This window comes from Harpia harpyja, chromosome Z (genome assembly GCF_026419915.1).
Source record: "Harpia harpyja isolate bHarHar1 chromosome Z, bHarHar1 primary haplotype, whole genome shotgun sequence".
Taxonomy (NCBI): domain Eukaryota; kingdom Metazoa; phylum Chordata; class Aves; order Accipitriformes; family Accipitridae; genus Harpia; species Harpia harpyja.
The window spans coordinates 112,397,287-112,417,423 of record NC_068969.1 but is presented as its reverse complement, the minus strand read 5'-3'; the positions used below and the strand labels follow the sequence as shown (position 1 = coordinate 112,417,423).

The 20,137-nt window shown below is 41.8% G+C and overlaps 1 protein-coding gene across 1 annotated transcript in view; it reads left to right on the top strand.

The window, feature by feature from the left end:
• LOXHD1 (lipoxygenase homology PLAT domains 1) overlaps nucleotides 1–20,137 on the top strand; it is a 142,392-nt gene that overhangs the window by 81,591 nt on the left and 40,664 nt on the right. Inside the window, exons 26-32 of the mRNA XM_052778530.1 lie at nucleotides 421–602; nucleotides 3,485–3,601; nucleotides 7,783–7,945; nucleotides 10,509–10,663; nucleotides 11,514–11,723; nucleotides 13,147–13,270; nucleotides 17,892–18,100. Of these exons, the coding sequence (XP_052634490.1) occupies nucleotides 421–602; nucleotides 3,485–3,601; nucleotides 7,783–7,945; nucleotides 10,509–10,663; nucleotides 11,514–11,723; nucleotides 13,147–13,270; nucleotides 17,892–18,100 (1,160 nt within the window). The remainder of the gene's footprint in view (nucleotides 1–420; nucleotides 603–3,484; nucleotides 3,602–7,782; nucleotides 7,946–10,508; nucleotides 10,664–11,513; nucleotides 11,724–13,146; nucleotides 13,271–17,891; nucleotides 18,101–20,137) is intronic.

Genomic DNA, 20,137 nt, shown 5'->3' with positions numbered 1-20,137 from the left:
ATGTACTCCCTACAGTTAGCTTAACTTCATCCATCTGCCTAGTTGCTCAAAAATTTGTGAATTCGTGTTTTGCTTTAAGACTCGAGCTGTTGAAGTAAATCCTGTTTCAATAACTTTAGATGTCAGGTATAAATATACTGTATGCTTTCTGATCATGTGATTAATCCCAAAATCTCAGTAAATGAACATGCACCAAGGTCAGTTGGCCTTATAGGGTTAAAGCAAATCCCTCTGGATTCTCATAGTACTGACCAGCTTGATATCTAAATGACCACAAGTGCGTGATTCCTACCCTGTTCTCTTTATCTGAGGAGTGATCTAATCCAGATTTTGTTTCATTACAATTTTCTCGGGAGCATTGGTATGCTGCTTACTAACTTCTGTTGGTTTGTTTTAATTTTCTGCCATTTCCTAAATCAGTTGTTCCTTACGAGATCACAGTCTACACCAGCGATATCTTTGGAGCTGGCACGGATGCGGATGTCTTCATTGTTCTCTATGGAAGCGATGGGATCTGCACTCAGCAGAAATCCTTGTGCCTCAACAAGAGAGAGCAAAGGATGTATTTTGAAAGGAACTCGGTGAATCAATTCATTGTGGAGGTAAGATCAAAGATGCTCGCTCTCATCTTAGGTTGCCCTAAGGGGATTAAGAAGAGAAAATGGAGTGAAGTGAGAACTTTTCCTCCTTTAGGGAAAGGTAGTCAGCTCTTTTACTCAAAGAATGTGGGTTCAAAACTCTATTCTGCAACAGAATTACTGTGTACTGGATCAAATCTTTTCTCACTGACCTCCAGTTAGTAGCAACTCATGCCAACATGCAGTGTCCCTGTGGCCTAATGCCATATTAAGCCTTGCAAAGGCTGGTGCAATTTTATCATGGAGCTGAGATGTACCAATACATGGATACGGAGGCTTCTCCTTCCACGTAAAGTTGAGAGCCACTTTGGAAGGTCCTTACATCTTCCATTTCCTAGACCATACTTGGTAAAGAGAGGGTACCAGTCTCCATGCATGCCAGATCTAATACGTGTACCTTTCCTTATCACTCTTATTTGCTTGCATATTTGCTTTCTCTTACAGTTTGCAATACTTTGGAAGGTAAGAGGCACCAAATGCTTGCAGTATCGCTGAAATTAGTTGCCTCGTGTTTAAGGTCTCTGCATCATTTCATGTTCCTATTTCAGCAGATCACGTTGAAGGGGCTGGTCCATGGTGCTCACTACTTATGTAGCACTTCATTTGGGGTGGATGGTCCATTCATTTATTCTAACTCTATGGCAACCTAAGCATCATGCTGTCTTTCTCTGTATCCTCGGACAGAGAGACCATTACTTTGCTGCAGACACCATGATTTTTGAATACTCAAGGCTAACTTTTTGAAAGACCTTATCAAGTATTTCCTGAAATGCTTGCACAACTGTATGCAAATATTAAACCAGTGCACATCAGTGAGTGAGCTCATTTACTTCTACAGAATTCAGCAATTCTTATTCATAATATATTCTTATTGCTGAGAATTTGTGAGAGGCAAAAATACAGGCAGTCCTTCTCTGGCCTACCCTTTTGGTACTGTTTCATGCCCTTACCTTCCCTCCCTGGCTGCAACACCAACGCTGACTTCGTAGAGGACCTTACAACCTCTCTGTGTTTTGAGTTTGGTTTGGTTTTGTAATTGAAGGGAAATCTTAAACTAAACTTTTTAACAACTTAAAATGCTTCCAGCCCACACTGTTGTTATATGGCATGAATCCTAAAATAAATCTCCAGTGTAATTCCTTAAAAACAAAGAATAAGACTTATTTTGGTGGAGTTTCCACAGTTTTTCATAATAGAGTTGCATTAATCCATAGGTATAAATCTTAAACTGAGTGTTATTGTTATTTCTTTATTCCATAAGATTTATTTTAGGTTCGGTAGAATCTGAAACATCAGTACTTTTTTCTTAGGTGAAGAAAGTGAAAATGCAGTTTGTTCTCCAGATTTATAACATCATATTAACCTGTCCCCAAGCTTCGTTCTCTCCTCACCAGTTCCTCTTGCTGCAGGAGATGAGGATGAAGCAAAATATATTCTTCTTTCACCTACTTGTGTAGAGCCATAATTTGGAGTTCAACAGACCTTAAAAACAATTCGGGATCTCAGGAAACACAAACTGAGAATTGCCCCTTTGTTTTAGTGTTTTTAACTGCCTCTACCATTTTGTATTTTGCAAAAGAGACAAAAAAAGATTAAAGACTGGTCTCAGTTATGCTCCCAAGTGATGATTTGCTGAGATGCCTGCAGCAGGGTGAACTCTGCATCTTCTTTAACATGGATCTTTACTGGTCAAGCATCACTTTATTGCTATGTATTGATTAAAAGCCTCACTGAAAGATGAGTATTTGGACAGGACAAAAGAGGAGAAAATTATTTTCCCCTAGTGCATACTTGTGTGCATGCATGAGTTTTAGAAATGAGTTTGGATCATTTAATTATTTTGCAATGATGCTTATGCTGTCTAAAGTCAGGGCAGGGCTGGTGAAGTCAAACCCAGTTTGTTCAGAGTGTGAACCCCTTGAGTAGTGCGGTCAGTCTTACTGAGTTGAGGAGTCTTCTAAAATTATTGATGTCTTTGCTTCAGTATGGGGCAATTCTGTCAGCTGGGAAGAGAAGAAGGGAGTAGTCTCCAGTGGCGCAAATTGAGATGTTCAGTTTTCTCCTGTTTCCAAGAAAAAAAAGACTCCAAGTCCCTGTGGACAGAAAGACAGCTCAGTGTGCTTCTCCTACATGCAAAGGAGGTTTGCAGCCAGCCTTGTTTTTTTAAAGGCCAACTATACAAAAGCTTGCACTGAAATAACCAAAAGCTATTACTTAGGAGCAAATATCATTTTTCCTGTTCAAGCCTTTGGAAGGGAGGTGACTTAAAAGTGATGAACTGGTTACAAATTACTCTAGTAATAAGGTGAGGCATAAAAAAACCAGTAGCCACTGCATGAGAGCAATTCTGTTGACTTGCTCAGAATGGCATTAGGGTTCTGTGGCAGGAGAGAGATAATATAAAATGCCAGGCTGTTAATTTTGTACTTTGACCTCCAAGCTATTCTTCCAGTGTTATAAGAGTGCACGTAAGTGTTTAAAAAGGAAAGGGATATAAAAAGAACAATTGAAGATGCAGCACCGTTGCAATTTCTAAAAAATTGCCTTCATTCCCACTCATACAGAGAAGCCTGAGATGCAGGACTGCTGCTGTGCAACCAAATCTATCTCATACAGTGGGTAATTTGTGTAGAGCAAGATTCCCTCCATTTTTGGGACAGAAATTCAGGGCAACCCTTTAGCTAAAATGGAAGTTAGGGCATATTTGGCATCAACACTAATATTTGCTCCCCTGGGACTTCATACAGACTGGAAAAATAGGAAATAAGCTAAAGAAGTAGTGCCTCAAAAGGCACCTGTTGTTCATGCCATAATCTTTCTCTCTTTTTTTTTCTTTTTTTCTGTAGCTGGAGGATGTTGGTGACATTATTGAAAAGATTCGCATAGGACACAAGGGTGGAGGACTGAACTCTGGATGGCATTTGGACCGTGTGACGATTCGGAGACTCTTACCAAATGGAAAGGTAGGCTGCAAATCCCAGAACGCTGCCATATGTTTCCATTAGCAGCCGCTTCCATTTCCCAAAGTGCATCTTCTGTATACAAGGCGTGATTAACAGTGAAAAATGACTCTCTAAAGAAAAACGCACACTAATGAACTTGCTAGAGTTTGGAGATCTGGGGACAAGAAACATGTATTACCATGTTTTATTCTTCAAATGTTGATTATAAGACTCTGCAAGCATTGCTTTTTAAAAAAATGCTGTTCTCGTACCTTTTGACTAGAATAGAGTTATTTCCTCCTGGCAGCGGATGGGAGCATAGCAGCGATGTTGCTCCTCAACCTTTTGGAGACGTTCGCTACTCTTTATCTTTTGTGTGAAAGAGTGATCTGTCTGCTGGGTTTGGAGGCAACATTATCATAACTTGCTTGCTGGACTGAGAGGGAAGATTCCCGAGTTTGTACCCACTGCTTTACAAATACAGCTAATAAATTACAGGGCTGAGCAGATGTCCCTGTGCTGCACTGCACCACTGTCGCTGAACATTCCCCAGGGCCCGAGACTAACTTAGATAATGGTGGGTTTGGGTGACGTGAGAGGCCAAAGCTTCCTATTTTCATGCGTAGTTTTGTTTTGAACAATCACAGGGAAGGACGTGGGTGCACCATTTTAAAATAAAAAGTATTGTGGCTAAACATGGACAAGAAATAATTTCATCCCTTAATTCTGGAAAAATAAATGCAGGGAGCCAGTACAATTAAGACAAGCAAAATGTCTCTCAGTGCAAGTCCCTAAATCACTCATATAAAAAATGTCAAATTAGGTCCTAGGACTTTTGGTTGCTCATGTCAACAGGATTAAGGCAGTGCAGCCATATCAGTCATCTTGATCTTGTCCGCATAAGAAACTGTGCTTCGGCCCTGCTTTCAGATGCTGGCTGTAGGAACAGGAATGAATCTGGCTGCAGGGAAGTTCAGGAGAAAATCATCACTTCAGGACCAGTTCAGAATTGGAGCAGTAGCTGTGTTTGGGAACACCTGGGCTCTCTCCTCTGTCTTGTCCTTTCTCCCCTGATTCCGAAGGGAGGTCAGCTTTCATCTCCACCTCAATGCTCAGGTCTGCCCCTTCCTGAAGTGACTTCTAATATCAAGTGTTGGTGTAAACACGACTTCCTCAGTCACGGTGCACCTACTTGATTCCTCCTTCAAAATTTCCAGGGTATGTTTTAGTCTCTTTGCCTCACGATCAACTCAAAGGTCTGTCTTGAGCCTTCCTTATCATGCTCAAGCCTGTATCCTCCCGTACAAGCTTTTTCACAAGCCAATACCCTTTGATTGTTTCTCATGATCACCTTTTTGCCAGTCTGTTATTATCAGACCCTCTGTCTGTGTATTGACTAACCCTTGCCTTGTACAGCTTCATTAGGCTAATGAACGTTGGTTTTGGAGATACTGTTACTGGTGATAGGCTAGGGAAGATGAAGAGGGGGATGCACAAAGGTATGGAAACGAAGGGAAAAGAGATTCCTGGACTGTCCTTTTCTACACCTACCATTAACTGAGCACTTTGGGAAGCTTCCGAGAGCTCCGTGTCGAGTGCTCTTCCATTAGCCCAGAAAGGGTCTCGGGGCTGCACGGCTCTGCAGTCGTTACAGCAGCTTTGAAGGACAGACGGTGAGAAAGCTGGGAAGGTGGAGGAAGGGAAGAAGACCATGAACAACTTAAAAATTGAGAGATTCACAATTCTGCTGATCTTTTGATTATGGCATGGGAAAAAAGAAGAAAGCAGAGCACTGCATGATGCCGCTGATCAGCCGCAGGATATTATGACCTGCCACAGGATAGCAATATGCTGCTGCCAATGCTTCTAAAAGCTATGCTACCTGATTAGACTGCTAAGATGTGTCTAGATGTAGCTGTAATGCTGCAAAAGAAAAATGAGGTCAGTAACTTTTCAGATTAAATTGAAAGCACTTGGGTAGGAAACTAAGATTGTTGCATGCCAATAAAGCTCTGTCTTGGCATGCCAATTATATCTGATAATTCTATTTCATTTGTTACAACTTGGAGAAGGGCAAAGCACTGACTTTTAGCACACTATCATACCCTGCTTCTAGCTTAGGGCCAGACTCAGACTCTAATGAAACAAATTCTGTTCGGAGCTGCAAGAGGATTTTACCGTGGGTAACATAAAACAGTGCACTTTATGTCACTTAAATATTAATGCAATCACTAACAAGGAAACTCCAATAAAAACTGTGGCAATCACATAGTGATTAACAATAATGATACAATTAACTCTTGCAGTAACTGCACATTATGCCCCACTGTGCAGGCACTCAAGTCCCTTGATATCCTATTACCAAATAAACAGTGTTCATATCAATGGCACGTACAGCCAACATTATGGATGTTTAAGAGCAGTTAAAAGCTTCAGCAGGAGACATGACTGAAGTGGGATCTCTACCAGGAGGAGAGAGTTTCAGCACTGAAGCATCGTTCTGGAAAGCCCTCTCTTCACAGGCTGGAGGTGGGGAGATAAGTACTGTTCATTGGCTCAGCATACAGTGAGATAATACAGGTTATGTGGTCAGACAGCCGTGCAGAAATGAGGAGGCAGAAGTAGTGGTGTGGCCGGTCATTAGGTGCTGTGTTTAGTTTGTACAGCACAAATAACACTTGAAAGTAAAATATTTGAGAACATCTAAAGTGCTGCCTGTTTTGTTTGACACCGTTCTGTACAAGTCATGCTTCAAACTGCCTTACGGAGTTAAGCATTGCAAGTCTGGGATTAAACAGCAGCACTGCAGGGAGCAGCAGAGAGGAGAAGAAATGGTGTTTTATTGACAGCAGAAGATTTGGGCTATGTGGGTTCAAAGGCTGAGTCTGCTGCAGGCTCAAGACTCAAGTCACACAAGCCCCTTGGAGAGGTTCAGCTCAAGCAGATCAACTGGTCTGGGATTTGTGCGTGGTGGTACGATGACCTGCTCGTTCCAGGTCAGCAGTGACTGGAGTGCACCTCTAATCTTAGGTGCACGACCTATTCCTCCCCAGTGACCGTGTCAGGGAGGGCAGGATCTGGCAGCTCAAGGCTGCTCAGTGCAGTAGTACACAGGGATAACAACATTCAGTACTGCTACAGTGAGAGCTAGTCCCTTCTTTTACTATATATTAATATTTTAGGATTTAAATAGTAAACATAGTGAAGAAAGGACCGTGTATTGGTTTGATAAATAATTACATGAGAGTAATTAAGGTGGACACTATTCATACTTATGTTATACGTGAAAGTGGTGGCACACAGAGTACTAGAAAGGGCAGAAAGTCCCTGGGCTACTTAGGAGAGAAATGATGAAGTTGTCAGTAAGGAAAGGGCCATTTTTTTTCTTCCTTTATTTAGTTGCTGTGAGATTAAAACTAACTTTTTTTTTCTGTTCAGACTTGTGGGCTCTGCAACTTGCATGACGGCTCATGCCCCTTTCTTTATGGAGACATAGCCTGGGGTGCCCAGCACACAGAAAACTGCCTGCATCTTACCATCTCGGAGGCCTTATGGGAGTCTGTTCTTAATGAGTAGTCTGGGATTGATTTTGTTTACCAAGTGGAAAACACATGTTCTATTGTTTTTGTTTGTTTGATGAAAGAAATCATATTTGTTTCCACCAAAGTGAAGTCAAACCAAAAGATCAAAAATTAAATCGCTATTTTTCTCCTCTTAATGCACGTATGGGAATTGCCTGGAAACCAGCTTGAGTCACAGAATTATAGGGCAAAATCTTGAAGTATTGACTCAGAATAAAACCCCTACTGACTTCAAAGAAAATGTTCCCTGAGTAAGGATTGAAGAGGGATTGCAGAGTCTCAGTAAAACACAGCTTCAGCGGGAATGGTGCAGTCCCGGTTAGGAATTTGCACGATCGAAAACTGGGAAGGGCAGAGATCTACTGGATGATACAGCCGTCTTAAGCAGCCATTGGGAATCCTGTTCTCTGCTACACATTCAGTGCTTCTTCTCAGAGTCCTCAGATGTCCTCTTGCTGGAGGAAATCTATTTCTATGTACTGTTTCAGGTCTGCATCTGCATACACATGCATACATACATGAGTTGAAAATCCTTGCCTGCATGTCAGAGTATTTTCAAAGGGGAAATGCTAACGTGTTCACGTTATTTTGAAGAGATTATCTCTGTCATGTTTACTTCAGGGCTCAGAAACTGTCACATTTCCATGTGAAAGATGGCTTGCAAAATCTGAAGATGACGGCGAGATTGTCAGAGAACTGGTACCATCTGATATTTTTACTGAAAAACTCATGAAGGACGGGACGCTCAAGCAGATAGAGGAAGAAGTTGAAGATGCATTAGAAGGTAATACAATCCTAGGAGTAGGTAGGGACCTGTTCATCCGATTTTTTGGAACAAAACTTGTGGATGTGTGGTTCAAGCAAATGCAACACTGGTACAACTGTTGACATTTCTTTCCGTTCCTCTTCTCTGGCCTCTCTTATACCTGAAGCACTTTTGTGCAATGATACCATTATTTTCCTATAGGGCATTTATAAACCTGTCACAGACACCCTTTCACACAGGCATAGTTTGCACGTCTCCTCTGATGCCTAACCAAATTCTTCAATCTTGTCTTCCAGATTCTGCAAACATCCTTACTTGTTTGCCCAACTTCACCTGTCCTGTGCACTCTGCTCCTTCCTTTCCTACCCTACCAGTCTGATTCACGCTCCTCTTTCCTCCCAAGGTTGTTTTTCCTACAGCTCTTCAGGTACATATGGATGCCTTCTAAAAATTTGGCTCTAGGCAGCCACCCTCACCTCATTGAAGTGCTTCTGGGGAGGAGAATAAAGTGTTCACATTCAGTGTTTGGTCCTCCTGGTAGATGAAGGAACTGAACAAGAACTGAAGTTTCATCCTAAACTCATTGCCTCTCTGTATGCCCAGCTGTTCATAACTCTTTTTTCTAGAAGCTCCTTTTCCCACCCTGTGCTCCCTCTGCCCTTGAGAGAAGTCATGACCCTTCCTACATCCTGAGCAGAGCAAATTGAATTCAGCTGCCACCTTCATTCTCAGTTCTTGCATCTGGCAACAAGATGATTCAAGAGAGAAAATCATCCCTCTCCCTGTTTCTTTTCTCTCAAAGTCTGATTTGCATTTACAGTACACCATTGTCAGGGCGGAATTTATATGGATTGTAAGTGTTTTCCATTGCCAAGCGAAGAGGTGCCTTGCCGTAAGGAAGGCTGGAGCCTTTGCACTGTGCCTTTAGAAGAGACAGGTGTACTTTTTCCCCTGTTAGGAAGTACGTGATAGCCCATGGGAGATTTTTTTCCTGCAGAGGGAAAGGCAGTTTTAATATCAATTAGTAAGTGGCATGACTGCTAGATGCCTGCATGGCATTTTCTTTAACTTACTCACTTCTGTTGCTTTACCTTGCATTAGTTACCATGTGTTAACTAACCTAGGTGACTCATTTTTTCCTTCTAAAGGCAAAGCCTTAAAATAAGTTTTACAGTCTATGGAATAGGGGTTTTTTGATAACTGAAGGTTTCTTTTGGCTGGGAGCTAGGGCTAAGTTTGGGAACTTCTGCTTTAGATATAAAATACCTGGGACTGGAATTACATCTTCTGCATCTCTATGAGTCCGCATACATCTTGAGCACTGACGCAGTGTAAATGACAGCAATGGCAAATCAGCTTGTGGTATTCAGAGGATCATCTTTTATATAGTAGGCTGCATTTCAGTCCTGAAGGTCTCCAAAACTGGCAAGCAAAAAACAAAGAGGGATGAATTGACCAATTATTAGACTATATGCATTGCTTCCTTCATTACTAATGTAGCAGTTGTCTTGCAAATATGAAGCTGTAATTCTGTAGGGCATAATGCGAAGAGGCAAACCAGAAAACCTGGCATTGCACCTAGCCTGAGGAATGGCCGTGATCCATTTCTTAGAGAAACTGATGGAAATCTTTCATGGACTATGAAGCAAAAGGAGCCCTGTTTTACAGGGAAAGCTAGGTACAGAAGAAAAAGACAATATAGATTTCTCTATTTTCTGTTAATGTACAAAGAAGAATCCTAAGTAAGACTTTGTGCCTCTTCCTCAGTTGCATTGCCCTGGGATTTGCAAGGAGGCATTCTCTAAGGCTCGTATGCCACCGGGGTAATCAGAGACTTGTACAGTCCCTAATTGTTTTCCTGGAGAGGATGCTTTCGATAACTGTTTGTTTTCCCTGTGTAATTGGGAAAAGAGTAGCAAAATAAAAATAGGAGTATTTAACAGGGTTAGTAAAGCACATTACTAAAGATTTGATGATGTTTTATTAGATCATCATTGAGCAAGCTAAAGAGAAAGGGTACTTAAACAATACAGCTCCAACACTTCCTTAATTAAATACCGTCTCAGCAAAAGGACCCAGAAACCTGTTCTCTTTCTCTTTGGGGAATTTATAAAGATACATGCCATTAACTCTGGTAGTAATTGCACATCTGAATCCCTGGAGTTTGTTTATGGAAGATGGAGTATTAAGAATTCACAACACTGAATCACTTGTTCTCAGATGTATGTCCCTTGAGCCTCAGTATGAAAAGGTGCTGAGTTCCTTCACCTCTATCAGCATCGTATCCAGTAATAACCATAATGATTCTTTGCACTTTTAACTGCTCAATATGTGATCAAAGCAATGCACAGGCATTGATTAGGTGGAAAAAAGGAAAGTCAGCAAATTTCAGCCCAGTGATTCCCCAACCTTTGGATCATTACCAGAAGCCTGGAAGGATAAAGCATATGGGATTTTAAACCTCCAAGAACTGAGTGATGAGCAGAAAGTTTGGGGACCATTTTCTTAGGTAAATTCAGTATCTAACATAGGCTTCAATAATTCACCTGGCCAGAAATCACACCTCTGTTTCTTTCTGCAGTTCACACGTACAAGATAAGTGTGTTCACTGGAGATATCTATGGTGCTGGGACAGACGCTAATGTTTTCCTAAATATCTACGGAGATCTGGGGGACACAGGAGAGAGAAAACTCAGCAAATCTGAAACAAACTTCAACAAGTTTGAAAGAGGACAGGTACAAATGTAATGGGTTAATAATACTTTCCACTTCACAGTCTTTAACCTAAAAAGTCCATGACTGTCTTTATAGCCTGAGTTTTCCTATGAGGGATGAATTGATTGATTCCATTTACCATGTTCATTACCTCTTAAAATGCTTTGTATGGATTTTGTCAGCTGGGTATTACAACTGACAGGCACTGCAGCAAATAGGTAGATGTTTCTGTAAAGTCACTGATAGACAAATTATGAGCTTGGACCATATAAACTGGCTTGAATTGTTAGCTGCAGATTTGAGAGCACACAAAACCTGAGGTCTCTCATTCTCATAGCCTCTGTGCAACTGATTTGCACGTACATAGTATATATTGTAATTCACTGCAGAGCATGAGAAATTGATGGGACCTAAACTGCATCTGTGTTTGACAAAATAACTCCAAAAGGGGTGCTCTGTGGCCAGTCCATGAGTCATATTCACGGCCTCATATGGAGATACTCAGATATAATGATGGCAAAGATTGTCTCATCTGGATTGCCCATACAAATCTAACTGGATTAGAAAGGGAGTATACTTAGACTTAAAAATCAGGATGTAAAATTCCAGGAATTCAATATTCTAATTGAAAAAGTGACATTTTGTGCAGCTTCCCCTCATAGCAGAAGCAGACTTCAAAACGCTTCCCTGCAGAACAGTTTTAGCATAGAGGTATGCCTCTATAGACTGCTGCAAAGCTTTTAACCAAACACCATCATGTGAGACGGAATTTAAACACATATTGTGCTCTGTAGTCTCCGTTTGCTTTTGTCTGGTAGATGATCTGTTGAGAGCTCGTTAACAGAAGCAACTGCTATTGAACACCCTGCAGGAGGATACGTTTACTATACAGGCCGTGGACCTTGGCATTTTGTACAAGATCAAGATTCGTCACGACAATAGCATGTTCAGTCCTGACTGGTTCCTGGAAAAAGTAGAGATCCTGGATGAGACCACAGAGGAGTCGTTCGTTTTCCTATGTGAGCGCTGGCTCTCTAAAAAGAAAGAGGACAAAAAGATAGAGCGTACGCTTTATGAACAGGTATGGTTACAGCTCAAAGCTGTGATCCCAACCCATTGCTACTAATAAATATAAAATCATTGTCTATCTGGTTAAAGTTCAGACAGATCATTAGGGACTTATGCTTTTTGACTTGTCCAAAATGAATTTGTGATTTTCAGACAAGTGCTGAAAGTATGGCCACTCTCAGCCCAGTATCACTACCTCTGTAATTTGCAATTTCAACAGGAAAATCTAGGAGTCTAAGTGAAACTCTTCAGCTGAGAGTCAAAGTACCTTGCTGATGCACAGTAGAGTATATTTCCCTGCTGCTCTCCTTGTTGTGACCACAAAGTAGGTTAGTTATGGGTCCCACTGTTCAAAGTCCTTAAGCCAAAATATTGGGTCCTTTGACTTCATCCTCATTGGACTGAATGAGTTTATCTTTTCAGCAACTTCTTCCACCAATGCCAAACATAAAAAAATCTAGTTTCTTTGCCACCACTCAAAGCACCAAATGGTTTTTAGTGAAATGCCTTTTCTACTTGTACATTGTCTGTTGCTTTATCAGGCTAATATAGCTAATTGGAATTTGAGGTACATACACTAATTAAAATTAGGAAACAAGATTAATAGACCTCTATTGCTTCTATACAGTGAGGCATAATAAAGCAGCTGATTATAAGTCCATTGTATTTAAGGAGTCCACTTTGCAAAATACAGTGACATTTTAATTGACAGTTACCACTGAAATTATCATCAATGAAATTGGGCCAGACTCATCCTGAATACAACAGAATGGATGTAAGAAGAGTTACACCATGGATGAGTATTGCCATATGCTCCCTCATAAAATTGCAGCAGACAATGCTATGAATTCTTGTGGTCACACTTACCCTGTTGCTCATATTAATTCATAATGAGGAAAAGCTAATCACTTTTTTTTTTTTTAATTATGTGACTGTGTCACAAGAGCCTCACATTTATCAGACAACAACACTGAACGCATCTGCAATAACTCCTCAAATACAATAGATGTTTCATATCATTCAGATTTGCAGTACTCTCCCTCTTACGCTCTTTGACCTGTACCAGGTCAATTAGTCTGACACCATAGTGTGTGCCCTGGTAAGCAAATCTGGCACTGTCCCATCCATCTGAATTGTCTGTGGCTCTTGCTCACACGGGTAGCAGAGAAAAGTCACAACACACCATTAAAGTCCATTAGATCCATTATATTTTCTTCTATTGTAACACGCATCCAAAATAGCCTGTCAAGGTTACCAATGAAGTAAATGAACGACCTGCAGTAAATTACAAGTCACATTTATTTGAGCTACACTGAGCAAAACGCTACCTGGGAAACTACAGGGATTTATTTTCATGTTCTTGGAGGCACATGGGAACAGCTGACAACACTTGAGTACTCAACCTCATTACCCTCCCATACATACCTTCCAACTAGACCTATGACGGTGAGCGAAACAGCCTGGATGGTTCGTCTGTCAGCCTGTCGAGTCAGGACAGCAATGAGAACGTGAAGGAGACGAAAAAATCCAGCTTGGTCAAGGCGGCAGAAAAAGGATCATGTGAGCGAGCACCATGTTTGATTGCATGCATGCATGTGTTCTTGGCTTTCAGTGCTTGAGAGGTTGCGTTCGTCCTGATGAAGAACAGGGAGAGGCAGAACAGCAAATTGCTTCTCTTCACCATATGTTGCGACCACTTTGGGAAAGGTTGGATCAGTGCTTGAGTTTCTATGTTTGTTGCTTTTCCTATAGCTCTCCTACCCTAACAGTGGGATAAGCCATGAAGTTCACAGCAACTTCAGTGTTTCCAACCCTCTTCTTTCTCTCCTGTGGAAATCCGTGATGCTGTAGATTGTCAGAATTAACTTCTCCATTGCCAGCAGACACAGGTTCTCCGAACAGTGTGGTGCTTTGGACAATGTGGCAATATCATTAGGTAGGTGGTTATTCAAGGGTACGCTGGTTTTGGTTGTGGTGAGGTAAAAGGCACAGGGGACCTCTATGGGCAACTACAACCCCAAGTTGTGTCCCTTAGATGCCTAAAGTTAGATGAGTGCCTCCACACCACCAAATGTGGAAAAGGAGCTAGTCAACTACATCCACAGGGCCACCTCAGAAAGAAACCCACTGACCTGAAGAATCATACTCCCTTTTCCTTCTCCTCCACAACAACTTCATTGCAGACAGCACTTCAGAGGTGAGGAGACGTGACACTGCCCTCTGAACAGCAGGGTCTGATAGAGTTAAGGGAAGAATTTATGCAAGTTTTGTATAATTTTGTCTGAAGTGTCCTTCAAAGGATCCAAAGCTCTTTGCAGTGAGAGGGACCGTAGTCAGACATGCTAACACCAAAAGAGCCTCCCTTGGATTATCAGAGGCTCTTTTCTGCACGATTCCTTAAAGTAGCTCTTGTTGCTGATAGCAGCTGCTTTTTTCCTCCTATATCTCTTTGACCTACTCGGGATGATGTTTCATGTAGCATATTAGATCTGAGTTACCAAAGAAGGCTTTGAATTTCCTGAGACCTTATTTGCCATGCTTAAGCCATCTCCCCTTTTCAGGATCAGGCTAGTAGTGCCTCATCACCAAGGATGTTTGTTTAATATGAATCTAAATGTGATTTATTTTAGAACCCTTCAGGGTTTTTTTGTTACAACAGGTAGCTGCATCACAGCAGCTGTTGGGTTGGGAGGGGAGTGGGATATGGGGAGCTGAGCAAAAGCACAGATAAGTCTCTTGGCTCTCAGAAAACAAGCTTCAACTAGGAACGCTCAGGCGAGTTTTCTTTTCTACAAGATGGATTGTCTTATAATTGGGCAGAAGAGGAGGGTCTGCAAGCACTATCACTGAAGGACAAGGAGTTCATGAAATCTGGACTGAGGTTCTTGCTCAAATAACCGATGGAAACAGTTGATAGCTCTAGTGTAGATTTTCATCTTTAGGCTCTGGTTCCTGAGACAAAGCAAAGCTGAATATAAAAGAAAAATCTCTTTCTAGACTGCAAATTATAAAAAGTGAGGTATGCCGGACTGTGTCTGCAAAGGACAGCTTTCACGCAGGGAAGCTAATCTTGCTTAGCTGCTGCCAATAGGAAGTGGGAAAGTTGTGCAGGTTTTGTTTCTGTCCTGGCTGTGAAGGAAGCCTGTGGAAAACTTCCCCAGTCCATTGATATTTCCTTATAACTTCATTGCCACACAAGCTTTTTTCTCTGTATTTATATACCTTTTGATTAACCACCTCTGTGTTCCAGGACAATGATTTATCATCTAAATTGCACCTACAGTTTGTTGTCAACCTACATGGGGTCTTTTAGCTTTAGATTAAGATTTTAGAGGTATGATTAAGACACTGTGTTGTAACAACTGGGCAGCAGCTGAGTCACAGTTGCTGTCTGTATATGTGCTCTTAGTCCACAGCAAGTGCAAAATAATTAAACTTATCTTAAACTTCCGTAGTAAGCCAAGTGTAAAATGATGTAATTTGGCTTAGGAGTTTCAGGTAGCTTTTACTGACATGGTTCAACGGAACTCACACAAATGGTTACTGCAGCTCAGCTGATGCCCAGTAGCTTGTTGTGATGTGATACCTGGGTTTCATGTCCCACGCCTTTAAGTTGTGAAGCAGACACAATGCTGCACGTTGCTTAACCTGGTCTGCAACCCATGTGTCTTGGGGCAACCCTTCTTTTGTAATCCCGTATTGTGTTCCAACGAAAAATAAGTGATTCCCATGTTCCGTCTGATATTACTTCTGTGGTGAGACAATGGATAACATCTGCCACGTTGGCATTCCATGTAGTTTCACAAATAATGGATAAAACATCAGCATCTCCCATGAGAACCCCTTTCCAGCAGAGCTAGGATAGTTCCCATCATCCCCATTGTGCCAGGGTGGTCTTTCTTCTCTGAGCCCTGGAGCTTGTCATCACCGCTATCTCTGTGGCAGTGACATGGCCTCATTAAGAAAACTGCATCTCGAAGGAATGTCAGATAAGATGGACTGTGTGAGCCAGACAGCCACCTCCTGAGCTGGATAAAAAGCCAGCTGTTAATTAGTTGATTAGGGGAAGCGGTATTAGGAGTTGCCTGGGAAAGGGAGTGACAATTTGGGCAGCCCAGTTCGGACTCTCTCATGCTCAAGACGGTGAATACCTTTGAGGGGCAGGAGGTGATGTGAGGATGGAGCACAGAGAAAGGTCCTGTTGATTAGGAACCTGTTTGCATCTGAACTGGGAACCCTGCCCCATGCTGGAAAGAAGTGTTAGAGATGGTGTGGTCTCCATCCCTAACGAAACTCAACCCCGTGGGAGGGGGACATGTGCCCTCAAACAGCCTGAACTCTGCGCAGGGACTCAAGGAAGCGGGGGGCAAAGAGAGATGGGCTGGAGAACCCGTGGTGTCCTGCTGTGCCCAGGTTTTGCGTTCTCCCAAGTTTGAAGAACTAGAACTGTGGAGTCCCAGAGAAAGAGGGAGACAATGGAGAAGGGAGATAAACGACTTAAAGGATCGCTTTTCTGGTTTTTAAAGGAAAGAACAGCAAACTGTTTCCTGGTGTCTGGTAGCAAGCTACTCTATGTCTCTGTATCCATTATTTAAAGTGGGAAATTATAACAATTTCTCATAGTTCTCATTTTTTATATATGTGTTTCAAGTACTTTGGCTTGAGGGTGCAACTTCAGTTGGAAATGATGGTAGTTCTGTGAACTTAGTCTGTCACAGGAGAACAGGGTAAAAACTGTATATAAGAAAATTTTGTCCCTACTCAAAATGTACTTTATTTAAAAGAGTAGTCTGGAGCTGTTCTAAACATGACCCCTCAACATATTCTCATAAAATCTGTCTTGCCTACAGCTAGACCCTTTCTCCTGTTAACACCAGCAGCTGCAATGGTTATTTTGTGAAGAATGCATTACACATCATTATGCTGATGTGCACGCTGAAATGTAAATGATACCATAAAGGGGAGAATAAGTCTTGCCTAATCACCAGTTCATTTTGTGTTGGTACACAAAATCCTCAAACTGAGGCTGAATGAATCTCTTTGGGTTCTGCTCTGTCCAGAGGTAAGAACAGATCTGGTCAGCATGAATTCCTGATACTGCACACATATTCTGAGCTTGATGTGAGTTTCTAGTACAAGCCCCACCCCAAAAATGTTGTTAGTCATCATAAAGCAAAACTAGATGTCAATCCCAGATGATTTGAAAGCCAACCAAGTTTTTTTGTCAAGGTTTATAAACCTTTTTTTTTAAATTGAAGAAGTGATAATGAAGCCAGGCTGAGTTTCGAGTCTGTGACAAGGCAAGTTTCAGAGCTCCGAGTCTTGTCAGAATGGCTTGAACAGCCCTGCACAAACGTTCTGAGAAATCAAACCAGTATTCAGTGTGTAATTCTGCACCGCCCGCTTGGCTTACCCAAGTGAGCTTTTGGAAAGCACTTGAAAAACAGTCTGGCGCTTCCTCTCTTTTAACAGCTGAACACAAATTTCTGAAGACCACAGAAAAACCTGCTAAGTCCCAAGCCTTGGCCTGAAAGTTTTTCTCCTAATCAATATTACTATGCAATGTATACAATTATTGAGTGACCCACCTTTAAGATAAGGATTATTCATAGGTTGCCTGGGTTTGCAAAGGGATGCTGAAACCCTGAGCTGCCCCATAGATCACAGCAATCCTTGAATGAAGCACAAAGGAGAACATTTGCAGTTGTACTGGGACATTCAGTCAGTGATAGTTTACCTTGGAGTCAGCACAGATTTATTTGCCTTTATTGAACAGTGAGCATAAGATCACTTTGGTCTAATAGCCTAGTTAAGATTTAGGTGCTCAGCCTCATCTTCAGGAAGGCCTCTCGGTGTAAATAAGGATTCAAACCCTTTGCTGTTCTGTCATCTCTTAGGGAGAAATTTGGACTTATAACCTCCTTGCAGCCAGTAGGGTTGTCTGGGGAGATTAACCCTTGCAGAATTCTGTCCCAAGTGTGTATAGGGAAGTAGTCTCCCATGCACATTTGTAGCCCAATGCAGCGTGGTGTTATCCCTTCTCCAAATGAGTTCGATGGGATGTGAATCTATTTACCGTGCAAAACTGCTCCCTGATGGGATGAGTCCCTGGTTTTCTGAAGTCTCACGTAAATGCGTATGCATGTGGGTTTCCTGATGATTAAACCTCTGTCTGTTGCAGTGATCCCGTACCACATCACCGTCACGACGGGCACAGAATATGACTCCAGCACCGACAGCCGAGTATACATCATCATCATGGGTCCTCAGAAAGTGCAGACGGAGAGGCTGTGGCTGGATCTCCCAGAAGGAAAAGACGAGTTTGCAGATGGTTCTGTAGAGAAATTCTCTGTTTGGGGCCTAGATGTCGGAGACATCAAAAAAGTAGAGGTACTTTGTGAATGCAGCGCAAGTACTGGAGGCACATGAAATACATGGCTAAAGAAAACACATATTCCTGTTATTCTTAGCAGTGAAGGAAAGACACCTGGGTCTAAAAGGAATGTAAACAGGGATGTGCTAATGAGATTTCACATGTGTCTGAACCTCAAAATAAGTACGCTTTATATCTTGCGTAAAGATACCAGGATCCTTGGGAGGCAGAAGATAATTTTGAATTATAAGGAAGTTGTAACATGTCCCAGTTTTGTCCCATCTCTGGCACTGTTTTGTCTTAGTCAAATCCTGTTATTGACCGATGCAGTGAAGGTTCCCAGGATGCAGTCCTCCATCAGTCTTTTTCCTAGTTGATTTTTACGCTACTTCCAGTTGGGTTTCATAAATTGTGCCTGCAGTGAGAAACACATCTTGTATAATTTTCTAGCTAAACATGAAAATTGTTTTCACAGCTTCGAGGACCCAGGCTTAGAGAAGAAAATTAATCATCGTTCATAAGTAACGTGCACAAATAGATTTCAGTACAGGAGCCATTTTTTCTGCTATGGCTCAGGGAGACAGAATTTGCATAGACTTTCCATCACTGAGCTTAAACTTCACATGAATCTTCCGGAGCATTTGTGTACATCATTCTTGTTTCATATGGCAGTTCCATCTCCTGAAAGCCTGCTCCAGCCCCCCAAGTGCTGAAACCCACAGCATGTGAGGACTCCAAGAGCCTATTTAATTTTATTTTTACCCCATGCCCTGTGTTGCAGTAAACCTACCTGTTGATGCACATGCTTGTGTATTTGGAGGAAGATGAGTGAAAAAAAAAGATATGGAAATCCTAACTAATTAAAAAAACTTTGCAGTTGTACGTCCTCTTGTAGCAGCTGATAGACTGAAGCACTCCCATTAGCTTTCGTTCAAGCAATGGATTCTCACACCTTGAGAAGTCTCCATACTAGATTTGAGTTTATTATCAAGCCATTTTCTGAATGCACTCCAAGTGCCTGGTTATTATGAGTATTAGTGGCACTTTCTATCTAGCTATCTCTAGGTCAAACTTTGAAAGTGAAGCAAGTACATAAATCCTTCTCTTCCAGACTGTGTGCACATGGAAACAGCCATGGGCTGGGACAGAAAGGGAGGAAAAAACCTCTATAACACCTCAGTGTCAGGGAGACAGAAATAGCAAGCTGAAGAAATAAATAGGATGCTGGAAAAGACACAGTGAGCAGGATGAGGAAAGGACAGAGAATAGGGGAAAATAGGACGAGACACTTGGAAATAGAAGCAAGGAAAAGAAATAATTTGGAAAGGATTACAAATGGGAAAGAAGAGAAAAAGTTGCAAATGAAATGCAGGGAGTTAGAAAAAGAAATAACATATAGCTTTCAAGCTGTGTGACGTTCTTCTGCACTCTTTCACCCCTATCCTCAGTGATCTCACCAGTCTACTGCTTCACCTCTTGCTCATTTTTCCCTCTTAGTTTGAAACCCCCCAGCTCGTGGCTGGAGGAGCCATCTGCTCTTGGCCTTCTGCCTTCCTTCATGCAGTGCCCTCTGCTTGGAAGGTCTCTTCTTGCTGATCCACATCCCTGCGATGACATCGATGTGCCAGTCTGCTGTGGTTGCCATGGAATCAGTCCATATTTTCCTTGTAGAAAATTGCAGTGTTCAGGGACACTGCAGAAAATTGCTAGTTATCTACTTGGGAAAAGTGAGGAACAGTTCGTTCTCAGATTTGGCATTTGGCTGCTTCTGGAAGGCAAGAAGTTCCGAATATCAGTTACCATGTGAAAATAGCATAGCACGGGGATTAAGATTCCAGAAGCCCTCTGTATAACCAAGGTAGCAGACTGCAGGATTTAGTAGGATCGTAAGGTTTGCAGCATGATACCACTTCTAGTTTGGTGTTATTCTCCTGCTGCAAATATACTCTAGTGAAAGCAGAAACAGTGGAACATGAAGTAATTTGAAAGGGGCCCTTTTATACCTATCTTGTAAGCCTACAGGTATAAGATTTACTACTGGTGTACTTTAATAG